At 35.1% G+C, this 14,371-nt stretch overlaps 1 protein-coding gene across 7 annotated transcripts in view; it reads left to right on the top strand.

The window, feature by feature from the left end:
- XRCC4 (X-ray repair cross complementing 4) overlaps positions 1 to 14,371 on the top strand; it is a 262,099-nt gene that overhangs the window by 170,428 nt on the left and 77,300 nt on the right. The window contains exon 8 of one of the 7 annotated variants that reach the window (XM_077759855.1): positions 13,033 to 13,162. The exons of the other annotated variants lie outside the window; for them this stretch is intronic. Within the exon in view, the coding sequence (XP_077615981.1) occupies positions 13,033 to 13,060 (28 nt within the window). The 3' untranslated portion in view covers positions 13,061 to 13,162. Of the gene's footprint in view, positions 1 to 13,032; positions 13,163 to 14,371 lie in introns of those variants that run through there. 7 annotated transcript variants of the gene reach the window in all.

The following is a 14,371-nucleotide window of genomic DNA, read 5'->3' as shown; positions in this document are numbered from 1 at the left end:
AAATAATAACTCTATATACAAAGATCTGAATGTTCTCTATCATTAACAACAAGTAAAACAAGGAAACAATTTAGGTGTCCAACATTAGGAAATTCTTTTTTTTTTTTTGTTAATGTTTTATTAATTTCTAGGAGAGAGAGAGAGAGACAGCGTGAGCAGCGGAGTGTCAGAGAGAGAGGGTGTCACAGACCGAAACAGGCTCCAGGCTCTGAGCTGGCAGTCAGCACAGAGCCCGACGCGGGGCTCAAACCCACGAACCGCGAGATCATGACCTAAGCGAAAGTCGGATGCTTAACTGACTAAACCACCCAGGCGCCCCAGGAAATTCTTTAAGTCAATGGTTTTAAACCAATACTTCTTAGAGTGTGGCCTCCAAAGGACTATGCTGATACCCATCTCATAAAACCCAGCCCTTAATCACCACTTCAGGCAGGGTCATTAAATGTTTATTGTTGCAGGTATTAAGGTTACACGTGAAATTTTCTTTAGAAAAAAAAAAAATTCTCATAAAAATAAGAATTTTAAAACCACTGTATTCAGTAAGTCATAGTAATATCATGCAACACTAGATAAGATTATATGTGTTAACAGTTCAGATTATTTTTGGGTAGTAAATATAGGCCATTTTTTTTTTCTTACTTGGATTTGTCTCTTTTGCATGTTGTCTACAGATAACATGTAATTATTTCTCAAACCAAACAAAAATGATTACTGAAAAAGAAATTAGTTGACAGCAATAACTAGTCCACAAGGCATTGAAAAGCTCCCAACTGACCATTTTCGGTATTCAAATCATAGGTTTTGCACTATTTCTGAATTTTTTCCCATAAAATATCATAGGTTGTTGAGAGCATTGAAGATACACTATAGCTCCTTCATTTTATTTTTGAAGAAACTATGATCCAAAATATTCGGTATATGGAAGCTAGATCTGGGAACCAGTGACCTTCTGATGCCATGTGCTTTTTCTGCTGTCCATACAATTTATAAATAATTATGATTTTCATTTTTCTCATTTATGTCTACTTAATTGGAACATCTGTCATTGTGTTATTTCTTGCTTTTTCCTATGAATGAAAACTAATTTTTTGAAGCACTAGTGGTAGAAATTTTTCTATTTAGAAAAATAGGCACAGACTAGGACATTAAACCAGCCTAAAACTGTCATATGACTCTGTGTTCTGATTTATAGATTTAGAATTTTCTAATTTACTTTATTCCACTAATTCATTAAATGTGTATGTTCACTCAGATGTATAATTTGGTGTTAGACTGGATTGGCCTCAAATAATTTGCCCTCACTTTTCGCACCTAAAGGGTAGACATTAGATACATGTTCCATCTGCCCCACCTTCCTTCTCAGACATGAATGTACTTGGGAAACACTGTGTTTTACTTGTATTTCAGGGCCTTAACTTGTCTCTGAGTTTTCTTGCTATCTGACCCCTTTCCCCCGAACTGTAATGGCTTTGTGTCTATATATATATGTATATAGACACACACACATTNTATATAAATATATATGTCAACAGTGTACAATGGTTCTTTTTTGTTTTAATGCTGAGAGGTGAAAGTTAGGTAGCCAGTTGAACTGGGAGACTCTGAATAAACAGTGTGAGGTAATGTGTTTCAAATAAAGAAAAATGGGAAGGTTCAGAAACATCAGTCACTCTCCCAAACCCCCTACCAACTTCTAACCAAAAATAATAATAATAATAATTCATAATGAAAGCAATCAGAACATTATAAATACGTAGAGATCTTTATTTAAGGTGACTTTTATTATTGATGATACTATTTATGAAAAATCCTAGAAATGAGGAGCTTTGTAAAACATTCTTATTTAGCCATTTCCCCTAAGTTATCCTGACATCTTAATTAAAATGCAAGCCTTTCAGGCTTGTATCAAAAAAAAAATATTTTGCTTAAAAGAATTGTTACTTAAAACTGAAATCACTTATACAGTTGCTTTTACTAAAATAATTCCTTTCCACATCACATGTAGTAGATTTGGGGCACATTTTTAAATATTTTTTTTAATGTTTTTTTTTTTTATTTATTTCTAGGAGAGAGAGAGACAGCGTGAGCAGGGGAGGGTCAGAGAGAGAGGGAGTCACAGACTGAAACAGGCTCCAGGCTCTGAGCTGGCAGTCAGCACAGAGCCCGATGCGGGGCTCGAACCCATGAACCGCGAGATCATGACCTAAGCGAAAGTCGGACACTTAACCGACTAAGCCACCCAGGCGCCCCCATTTTTAAATATTTTTAAACATGATAGTTTTGTAAACTCTTTTCTGATACAGTTATTCTAATTGTTTTAACATAGTAGGGCCGCTCTTCATTTACTCTAAGAATCAAGCACAGAAGTTCATGGATGTAGAAATGAAGTAAGATTGGTAAATAATCAGTCTAATAACATGGATTTACATGCAAATATATTTTCTCATGGTTAAACCTTTGATATCAGATATTACAGTGTTTCCAATGAAACATTCAAAGCTAGGAAAGCTATGCCACTAGCAAAAAATTTAAGTATTGAAACACTCTTAATGACACTTGCTGATTAAAATTTTAGGTTAAATACTTATAGTAAATACTCTTTGAGAATTATAACACGACCTGATTTTATTTTCCAGGTAGTATTTGAGAACTAATATTTTATTTATATACAACATCATCCAACTTTTAAAAGCACACGCATGCATATTACTTGACTTAGTTTTTATTCAAACCCTGTGAAAGAGGGAAATGGGAAGATTATTCAGAAATGAGGATAGTGAGGTTAGTGACATACCCAGAATTTCACGGCTATGCACAGGTCTAGAACTGCTGCATTATTTTACTTCCTAGTATCTGCCCAGCATTATGTCCATGAACCTTTCAGCCTCCATATGAATATGGATACCATAGACTTTCTTACAGCTTAAAAAAAGGTTGCAAAATTGTAACATATATTATAATGTAAATTATTAAGAAACAGAACTGAAAATGGCAGATGTTTTCTACTGGTGCATAAAGGCCCTGAAAGTTACCTATACACTGTTGATGATAGCCGCCTCTGATATAGCTGAGGGTTGGAATTGGCAGTGGTGTTGAGCCGGGGGTGGGGGGGGTGGCACGGTAAGTGTCTCAAAGATCTTAGCCCTATCTGAGGTACAGTCTAAATATGTTCATGTGTGTCTTGTGGAATTAAAATTAATTTTTAAAAAGTTTAAAGACTGAGCAGTTGGGTTCTGGGAATTATCGAGCTAGACCAAGAAAGGACAAGGAACGGATAGAGAGGTAAATGGGGAAGTCTCTGCTATTTCATAAAACAAACAACCAAAAAAAACAGATCATCACACTATCTTTGGAACCTTTCTAATATTTTCCATAGCTTGTTTTGCCCTGTTGGTTGATAGAGACAAAGAAATTGAAAGTAAGCATCTTTTCAGAATTATTCTAATTTGTTCATAGTTTTGGGAAATAGTGAGCAATCAAAGAGAAATCGGCCGTGATCTATATTGTGCAACAAATTTATATCAATCAAAGAGAGGGTTGTTTCATCACAATAGCCTTGGTAAATTAAAAGTAATAAATTTAGTTGAAAACTATGAGTAGATCCTTGTAATTCTGTGCTGTATAATTTTTATTATTTATTTATTTATTTATTTATTTATTTATTTATTTTGGTCCCTTTGGTAATTCCTTTGGGCTTTCTTGAGAGGGGTGGAGGCAGGGACTATGATTACCTCTGCTGTCACTCCACCCTTCTGGAATGTAACATCTGATTTGCAAAAGTGAAAAAAAAAAAACATGACTTTTTACAGGAGCTTATTATTCCTTTTTTTCAGTCTCTTTGAATCAGAAGCAGAATTAGGCTAAGATACCCCTGCCCTTGGCATGTATTTCTTTAGAAAAGCCAGACGATCCAGCCCTTAATTCCTGGTTAGTAAGATAATATCCATTGCTGGGTGAGGTTCCAGAGATGGAGTAATTTTGCACAACACATCTCTGACTGAAATCTAAATGTGACTCTTGGGACCGGTGGACTGTGAATTGGTCTGTCTGTGTGACATTCAGTTTCCTTTCTCAACTAATCAGCTTCATGTCTGAAATGTCTGCAGAAGCTCCCTGTATAGTTCTTCTCTGACCTTTCTGACTCATACGTTTGCTGTCTGACAACTTGTCGCCTTTCTTCCCTGCCCAAAGCAACCAACAATGGTCCTCACCTTCACTAAGTGGCTCTCTGAAGTGATTCTTTAAGATGTACTTTTTATGATACAGGTAACCTCTACGTTTCTGATAACAGTAATAATGACAGCAATAATAACAGTAACCACCACTTATTTAGCACCTGCCGTGTTTCCACCATTATACTACATAAATTATTTTTCCTCTTTACTACAGTATTTACCCTTTACACTCTCTACTCTTTATTACAGTCTTGCAAGGTATGTCTTATTATCCCCATTTGACACATGACACATAAAGAGGCACATGTTCTTCTGCCCATTTCTTCACTGGATTATTTGTTTTTTGGGTGTGGAGTTTGGTGAGTTCCTTATAGATTTTGGATACTAGCCCTTTATCTGATATGTCATTTGCAACTATCTTTTCCCATTCCATCGGTTGCCTATGTGCTTTATCTATACAATGGAATACTACATGGCAATGAGAAAGAATGAAATCTGGCCATGTGTAGCAACATGGATAGAACTTGAGGTTGTTTTGCTGAGTGAAGTAAGTCAGGCAGAGAAGGACAGATACCATATGTTTGCACGTATAGGAGATTGAGGAGGAGCTTAACAGAGAACCGTGGGGGAGAAGAAGGGGGGAAAATAATGGGGGAGAGGGAGGGAAGCAAACCATGAGAGACTCTTGAATGCTGAGAACAAACTGAGGACTCATGGGGGTTAGGAGGAGGGGAAGGGGGTGATGGGCATGGAGGAGGGCACTTGTGGGGATGAGCACTGGGTGTTATATGGAAACCAACTTGACAATAAACTATTAACAAAAAAAGAAAGAGAACTTGTACAGACCAAAAAGAAAAAAGAAAATAAATAAATATCACTGGTAGCATTTTATTTCTCTAAACTTTAAATATGTAAAACATAAGTATAAAATATATTTGTATATCACTCTTTTCTGAAATTTGTGAAGATTTACAAAAACAAAGTAAAGCAAAAAGATGGGAGTTACTGTGGTGAAATGGAAAGTGAAAGACCATGAGTGTACAGACCTGGCTCTTTGCCAGGTTTTTTCACAAATTTGTGTGATTTTTGAGTTCATTTATCACCGCTACCACCTCCATGCACCTTTTAAAATTCCATTTATGAATGAGAATGTTGGAGGGGCTAGGTAATTAGAAAGAGTTCTTTCAGCTCATACAGTACGTAATGGTATATCCTAGTCCACACTAGGATATACAATTAATAAATTTGTAAAATATTTTTAAGACATGTAATTTTTTATTAAATTTCCCTGTTTTCTCCCTGTATTTTTTTTTATTTATTTTGTGTTGGGAAGGATGAAAGAATAACAAAAAATTTAAATATGTTCTCTTAAGTATAATCACAAAGTTGTCCTTGGATAAAAACTTATTACTGGACTTAAATTTAAGCCCGATGGATCGACACTTATGTAAAATAGTTCTTGAGCCAGAAGAATAGAACATCTACCCTCAGCCCCTAGCTATTCTTGCACTACTTAGTAATACTGTTTGTGATTTATTTCTTTGGGTTACTGCTAAACCTCTTCTTTTAAAATTTGTATACACCTGATTACTTACCACTTTCATCTGCCAAGTCATCTTAATTCTTTAGGCGTTTTCTTCTGTGATGCCTATGGAAGCACCCTCTAAGACTTTTGATTTGAGAAAGATAGAGGTTGAAAACAACTGGATCCTGAGGGACTATCCAGGAAGGGTAAATTCTGATCAATTGATTGATTGATAGATTATACACACACACACACACACACACACACACACACACACAAACTATATGTTGTGGGGGGCATGTAGGGCACAGTGCAGGACTTGAGGACACCCTGTGAATAATATGTAAAGAAAAAAGCAAAACTAGTAAAGTTTGTACAGAAAAATTTCATAATTTCTCTTTAGAACAGTGTCTCTGAGTTGTTTGTTGAAATGGTAAAGTGTCTGGCACATAACGAGTTCTGTAGTCATCTGCTTTTTAAAAGCTTTGCAGACTATATAACCCTTTCCTGAGATTCACAGGATACATTTGCCTGTTAGCTTTAGTGAACCAACATTCCAAATGTGTTTGAATTAGAACACCTTTTACTGGAGTGTCTCATGGGATTTTGAAAAACACTTGCCCAGAGCAGTTTCTGATTACAATTATTACTACTTCTAGTAAGTATCCCCCAGAATAATTGAGATTGACTGAATGTTTTTCTGCTGCAAAAGTCAGTGTTTCATGGTATTCATTACCCAAAAACTTAAGCTCCAAAATCTAATTTGAAGCAAGTCTTTAAATTTGCATTTCACTTTCCCACTGTTTGCCTTTTGGTAATGAAACGGCATTACTTTATTTCATATAAATGACATTTTGAATAGTACCATATTTTCAAAATTAATGAAATGATTTAATTTTTTTATAGATAAAATTGAGTTACAGTTCTGTAAGTTAAACACAGCAGTACTTTTCTTCTCTTTCTTACAGACTAGTTAACATTCCAGTGAACCCAAATCACAGGAATCCTTTCTTTCCTGTTTTTTTTTTTCTTTCCTAAACTATATCTCTGAAAATTCTTACTCCCTTCTTTCATGGTCCTATCTTTCAGAAGCCACTTCTGCAAATCATGAGAACAGTCTGTCATCTTTGAACTTGTAGGCTGTTGAACACATCATCTTGTATTTGCCCTATTTTGCCTGGTATTTATGTACGTGCTTTACCACCATTCTCAGCTTATGGGCTGTTTGAGCACAGAGATAGAATACCTGAACCCTCTGTATTCCATGGCACTTAGATGCTTGTACATTTTTAGGTATGCCTGGAATATTTGCTAAATTAATGAATGAGTGAATGAGTGTGATTTTACCTCATAAATTATCTAAGAAAAAGTTTAGAACAGAATAGGGTAAAAAAGAATCTTTTAAATTAACACTCCAAAACAACTAATATATAGGTATTTTTAACATTGGTTTGGTTTCACTTAAAAAATTATAGACCTTAAAAAGAACTGTGGACATTAATACCAGTATTATCTAACTCTTTAAATCTTTTTTCCAAAATGTCCAAAGTGTTTCACTTTTGTCTTTTTCTCTTTTCATCATAAATAAGTATAAACAACACTTTAAATGCTCTGTAGTCTAAAGAATAAAATATGACAAAAAATGAGCAGAACTAACCATGAATACCATCTGTTGGTAGGAAGACACACTTGTGCTCTAACCAGTGGCGTGTATATCTACAAAACTTCCCAAATACATAGGGAGACCTTAGAGACCTTCTTCTGCCCAAAGTGCCGAAGACATATATTCAAAAGGTAATGGAGGCAACAAAAACAAAGATTTAGTATTATTGGGTTTTAAGGTCTAAATTTTTGGTGTTTTGAGCCAAAAATGCAAAGTTATAAAATGGTTCAAAGATGGAGTAATAAAATACCTTTGCCATCGGAAGTTTATCTTCACTATATAAGGCATGTTCCCCAAGTGTTCATGACTATCAGTGAAACTTCTTGAACTGGCTAAACGAAAATGTTTTTAGGAGCAGAGTTTATTCAAGCAATACTTCCATTGCATCAGAAAATATATGTGGCCTATAAAAATCATTGGCAGTGATTACCATTAGCAGGAAGTTCTATCTGGATAGTTTGTAGGGTTAATTGAGAAGATTTCAGGTTGCTTTATTATTAGATCATAAGCAAAAATAAATAACAACAACAACAAAAGTAGCGTGGTTAGAGTTAAAGAACTAGATATCAGAAATTAAACACACAAGATACAAAGCCTCAGTTAAAGCCTGAATTTTAGGTATGCATAAGTTATTATGAATGATTACTAGTTTATGTAAATGTACTTAACTTTAATGATAATGCTTTTCTCCAAGCACTGGCATCTTTAAATCCATTTTAGACATTGTTAAGACTTTTTTTAAAAGAACAATTTAAAGTTATTTTTATAGAACAAAAGGTTTTTCAGGAACACTATTTGGTGCTATGATGAAATCTTGGAATCCATTTACGTAGGTAAATAGAAAAGTCAACAATTAATCCTTCCCTGGAAATCTGTAACATTATTTCTCAAATTTCTTATGTTGAACACCAGTACCTCAAGAGATTAATACATGCTAAATAAGGAAATGAAGAAGGAGTTTGCGAAATCTCCAAATACAGGAATCAATGGATTGAGTAAACTAAAAGGGTTTATTTACTTTTCAAAGCTTTCCATGTCCTAATGTGCATCATGTACCCTCAAGAAGAACATATTGTAGGGGCGTCTGGGTGGCTTAGTCGGTTAAGCGTCCGACTTTCGCTTAGGTCATGATCTCGCGGTTCGTGGGTTCGAGCCCCGCGTCGGGCTCTGTGCTGACTGCCAGCTCTGAGCCTGGAGCCTGTTTCAGTCTGTGACTCCCTCTCTCTCTGACCCTCCCCTGCTCACGCTCTCTCTCTCTCTCTCTCCTAGAAAAAAAAATAATAATAATAAAAAAAAGAACATATTGTAGGAAGCACTTGCAAAGAATTGTTTCACCATGAAACTACCCTTTCATCCAACATCATGCATTAGTATGGTGCACGTTTTCTAAATCACTGTCCTGTTGTTTCAAAGTAGGGGAAAAAAAAGGTACCTTACATTTCTGTCAGAAGAAGTTGTATATATAAAAAGAAGCCATCAGAAAAGACACCCACCTCTCTGACATCATTGAGCTTACATGTTAGATAAGTAACTTTAGAAAAAGCTGACAAATACAAAAAATAATTGTACACAGTGCTATATGCTAAAAAGGAAACAAATCAGTAGTTGAGATAGGTAGTTAGGAAGGACTCCATGCAGGTAATATTTAATATGCATGTAAATGGGAGAAGGTGGACTTTTAGAAATGAGGCATTCCATGAAGAAAGATTGACTTACGTGAAGTCTCTAAAATGGAGAGAAACTTAGCATGGCTAGGTAATAATATACATGGGAAGGGACACATGAAAACTCTCGCACACACATGTGTGCACGTGTGGTTTGTTGTGTGGGGTGATTGTAGCTTGGAGATATAGGCAGCAGCCAGATCATGCAGAGCCTGGAGGCCGAAGCAAGGGAGCTTGTACTTTATTCTATGTACTTTGGGGAGCTTTTGCAGTGCTTCAAAGAGTGAATTTTGTTATTTGATTTACACTGTAAATCACTTTTCTTGTGCTGTGGTGGATTGATTGAAAAGTGGGCAGAAGTGGAGCTCTGGAAGATCAGTTAGGAGACTGTTGTAAATCCGGATGAGAGATGCAAGGGATGATGTGTTGTCAGATTCAAGATAGAGTTTGATGCTTTCCAGTAGGATAAAGAGAGAAGTAGCAAATAAGGATGACCTTGATCTTTTTTTCCCCCTCTGGTCTCTTTCCAAATACCTCAAGTGTTTATTTATCATTGCTTTTTGCCAAAGTATAAACTATATGAATTCATATCTCTCTAGAGTTTGACTTCATTTGATTTAATGTTTGGAGGATTTCCAAAATGACTGACAGAGATAATGTATAAAATCTCTTGGAGTCACGTCTTCCCTTTGCCTGGTCTATTCTTCATCTTCTGACACTTATTTCAGCACACCCTTTTACTTCGAATGAACCTCATTTGCTTTCATGTTAAGTATGGCACTTTTGTAAAGGACATGTAAATGAAAACTCACATGGTATTATGGAGAATAACTCTTTGGACACAGATATGCCACCATGGCATTCTCCACAGTAGCTGGCCTTATTACTGTCATTTATACTAACGAAGTTTTATTCCTCCGAAATTTAAATTTTAGTCATGCGTCATACCACTTACGAGCTTTGAGTCTATGATACAATAAAAACAAACCTAAGTTCTGAAGGTATCCCTTTCCTAAAAATTCTTGTGCTACATAAAGTATCATGCAGATTAATTTTAACTTTACATATTCACATTTAAACTACCTACACTTTTATATGTTTGCTAAATTCCATCTAAATGAAAATTGCAAAGAAAATAGAAAGTTTGGTATTTGCCTGATTTTCATTTATGAAGTGAACTTGCTCAAAAACCTTATGCTTAGAAGCAAACACGTGAGTTTTCTAAGACTATTTACTAAACACACCAGTATGTAAGTTTTAGTACCTCTTAATAGTAGGTAACAGAAATAGGCAGTATTTTTGCTTCTGGGATTGGCTGTGAAGAAGAGGTTCCCAGCAGTAAGGATTCTTAAACTTTAGAAAGTATTAGAGAGTAAGATCATAGACTGCTTTAAAAATAGACTTATGGAATATATATATATATACATGTATATACGTATACGTGTATATATATACACGTATATATATATGCAAAAATAAAGATACTATAGTTCAGTTCCTTTTTCTTATAGGCCATATAGACATTCACCTCACAGATAGGCTCTTAGATTGTCTATTTCTAAGGGATGAAAAGTTATGCGCTTTAGCACCCTTAGTTATTGACCAAAGAATTGTAAAGTAATGGTCATATATTTAGCAGGCTTAATAGGTTAGTTCTTTTCAGGACTGAAGTAGTTAAATAGGAACATGAATATTGGTAAAGCTGTATCCTTTCACATGCTCTTCAGGCCCTCATTATTTCTTAACAGATTTATTATGATTTCTTCCTATTCCAGCCGTTTGCTTCCAGTTTTCAATTTCTTGCTGCCATTCTCCACCTTGCTGCCAAAATTATCTTAATTAAAACATATCTAGTCATGCTATGGCATGTTTAAATTGATTAGTTTAAAATCCATACTTTCTCACATTGCATGCAGAACCCCTTAATTCATTATCTCTTTATTTCTCTGCTTACGTAACAGAAATACACTGTTATCTCCATTTTGAAGTTAGGAGACTCCAGGTTAGAGGCTAAAGAACTTTAGCAACCTTACAAAGCTACTAAGTGGCAGAGTTCAGGTGACAGATACTGTGTTCATTCAGTCCTGTGAAGTTTGTTAAAAGTTTTCTGATGGCACCATAAATGTTCCATATGTGCTGGAGAAAAATGTGTCTTCAGTTGTTGGGTGAAGCATTCTCTATGTGTTCATTGGGCCAGATTTGTTAGTCTTGTTATTAAAATCTTCTGTGCCCATATCCATTTTCCTCTGATTATTCTCTGAAAAGAGTTGTGTTCAAATCTCCCACTATGATAAATGTATCTGTGTCTGCTTGTGCTTGTCAGTCTAAGGCCATGTTATTAGATAAAATAGTTTTATCTTCTGGAAGAATGGAATCTTTTATTATTCAAAAATGGCTCTCACTTCTAATAATGCCTTTATCTCAGTAAAATAGATTAGTAACCACATGCGGTTTCTTTTGGTTAGAATTTACCTATTTTTCCCATCCTTTTTTAGTTTCTACCTTTATGTACCCTTACATTTTGTAAATCTCTCTGGCTTATTGCATTTAGTTGGATTTCTTTTTTAATCCTGATAGTTTTTGTCTTTCAACTTTTGTATTTTACTATTTTGGAGGAAATACATGGTTTTCTTCTTTTAGTGGCTAATTTCAACATACTTTCTTAACTGATGAAAGTGTAAGGTCAGGGTGCCTAGGTGGCTCAGTTAGGCAACAGACACCTGGTGTCAGCTCAGGTCATGATCTCACAGTTCATGAATTGGAGCCCCACATCAGGCTCTGCACTGATGATGCAGAGCTTGCTTGGGATTCTTTCTTTCTCCCTCTCTCTCTGTCTGCCCCTACCCTGCTTGCACTCTCTCTCGATAAATAAATAAACTTAAGGAAAAAAAAAGGATAAGGTCAGTCAAGTGTCCATTTGTTCCTGTCATACCAAACAAGGATTTAGACTTTAATTCCTCTAAATTTCTTCAATTCCAAATATCCTACTATTTTTATATGTGATTTTTTATTTTGGGGATAGTTTAATGGTCTTTTTTTTTCTTTTTAATAGGAAACATTCTAAGTACTATACTTAGTACTATATATATAAATATATATATATGTATATGTATATGTATAGTAAGTGCTCATTTAAATTTATCTATAGATTTATAACTTTCATTTTCCTTTTTTTCTTCTTGCATTTTAGAACTGTGCTCTGAGGTTATTTTCAATTTATCTAAATTCATTCTTTAGAGTTTCCTTTTATGAAGCTCTACTAGAGGCCAACTTTTTCAATTTTTAGTGGATTAAAACTATTTTTATTTGGGGACACCTGAGTGGCTCAGTTAGTTGAGCCTCTGACTTAATTTCAGCTCAAGTCATGATCTCAGGGTCATGGGATCGAGCCCTACATCAGGTTCCTCGCTGAGCCAGAAGCCTTCTTAGGATTCTCTCTTTCTTCCTCTGCTCCTCTCTCCCACTCGCACTCACTTACTTTCTTTCAGCTGTCAGCATGCTATAGATTTCATTTCACTGAAAGTTGAGACTTGTCTGACAGTCTTTGGGATGTAATCTGCCTTTTCTCACTGGCTATTTTTAAGATTGCCTCTTTGTCTTCGGTGTACGGCAATGTTACTATGATACATCCAAGTAGGGATTTCTTTTTGGTTATTTTATTCGTGATTTTTCAGATAAGACTTGGTCCAACGCTTAAGTTCTGAAAATTTCTCTGCCATTACTTTATCAAATCTTCATTCCATTATCTCTGTCCTTTCCTTTTAGAGCTCACATTACACTTAACTTAGATCACCTCACACTGTTTTTCATGTTTCTTAATGTCTCTTTTACTATGTCAGACTTTCTATTGTAGTCTGTGTTTTCAGCTCACTGATTCACTCTTCAGGTGTAGGAGACTAAACTCTGCCAAGCCTGACTATTGAATTTTGTATTTCAGGTATTATATTTTTTATTTTTAAAAATGATACATTTTTAAAATCTGCTNCTTTTTTTTTTTTTTTTTAGTTTATTTATTTATTTTGAGAGAGAGTGAGTGCAGAAGAGGGGCAGAGCGAGAGGGAGAGAAAGAATCCCATGCAGGCTCCACACTGTCAGCACAGATCCAGATGCAGGACTCAATCACAGGAACCAAGAGATCATGATCTGAGCTGATATGAAGAGTCAAACACTTGCATAAACAACTGAGCCACCCAGGCACTACTGTTATTATTTTTATTGCTGTGAGTTATATCTGAAATCTTCACAACCAGCATCTTTTGTTTTTATTTCTGCATTTCTCACTCATGAGCCTTGTTTCCTAATGAATGAACTATTATTTACTGTGATTTTCATTTTTGTTAGAAAATTACTTGTGGAAATTCTTTGAGGCCTCCTGTTGGAGGTATTTTCCCTGAAAAGTATTTGTCATTGTTTCTGCCACCCATGGGTACCAAGGACCTTCCGCTACTTTAAACTATATGGTTTGAGGGTTTCTTATTTGTTTCGTTTACAGCTTTATTTAGGTATAATTGGCAAATAAAACTGTAGTACATTTAAAGTGCATAACATGATTTGATGTACATATACATTGTGAGAGGATATCCACAAGTGAATTAACATACCGTCATTGAGTTTTTTTATTTTTTATTTACCCACATCGCATTAATTTGGGCTGTAAACATACCCACAGTCAGGTTTGTGGTTACTGAGTGAATCTGTGGCATCCCACCTTTATTGAGAAGGATCTCTGCTTTGGGAAAGCCCTAGGCTCAACAGCTCTGTACAAACTGCAACTTTAATTCACTAAGTTTCAATAAATGTCCTCAAGTAAAAACAGTTTCAGTGTTCCTTCCCTTCCTAGGACCCTGCTTTCTCTTGGATTTTCATCTAGTAATTTCCATACTTTATCATCTGTCTAGTGCTATTAAGGAAAAAAAAGTATGTATGTATGTACACACACACACGTGTACACACACATTTTAGCATTTTTAGTTCTTTTAAAACAATAGATATTATGTAGACCTAAGTTTTCAAGATTGGAGGCAAGCATTCAAATTCAAAAGCTTACAACTTAGCAAGAATTGTACTAAAGATATAAGTAAAATAACTTTTAATCAAAGTGGCTAGAAAACAGCTTGCTGTGATACACAAATTTCATGTTTAATAGCAAACTAATTATGGAAGAACTAATTCAAGGAGAAATAGTTCATAAGCATTCTTGGAATGCTGAAAAATAACACCAACAAAAATAATAGTCATGAATACTATTAAGAACTTAACAGTTTTTCAAAGGGCTTTATGTGCATTATTTCAATTAATCCTTTCACTAATTCTGTGAGATAGCTAGTATTTTTATCCCCCTTTT

The sequence above is a fragment of the Crocuta crocuta genome, unplaced genomic scaffold, assembly GCF_008692635.1.
Source record: "Crocuta crocuta isolate KB4526 unplaced genomic scaffold, BGI_CrCroc_1.0 scaffold162, whole genome shotgun sequence".
Lineage (NCBI taxonomy): Eukaryota > Metazoa > Chordata > Mammalia > Carnivora > Hyaenidae > Crocuta > Crocuta crocuta.
This window is presented reverse-complemented; position numbering and strand designations above follow the sequence as displayed.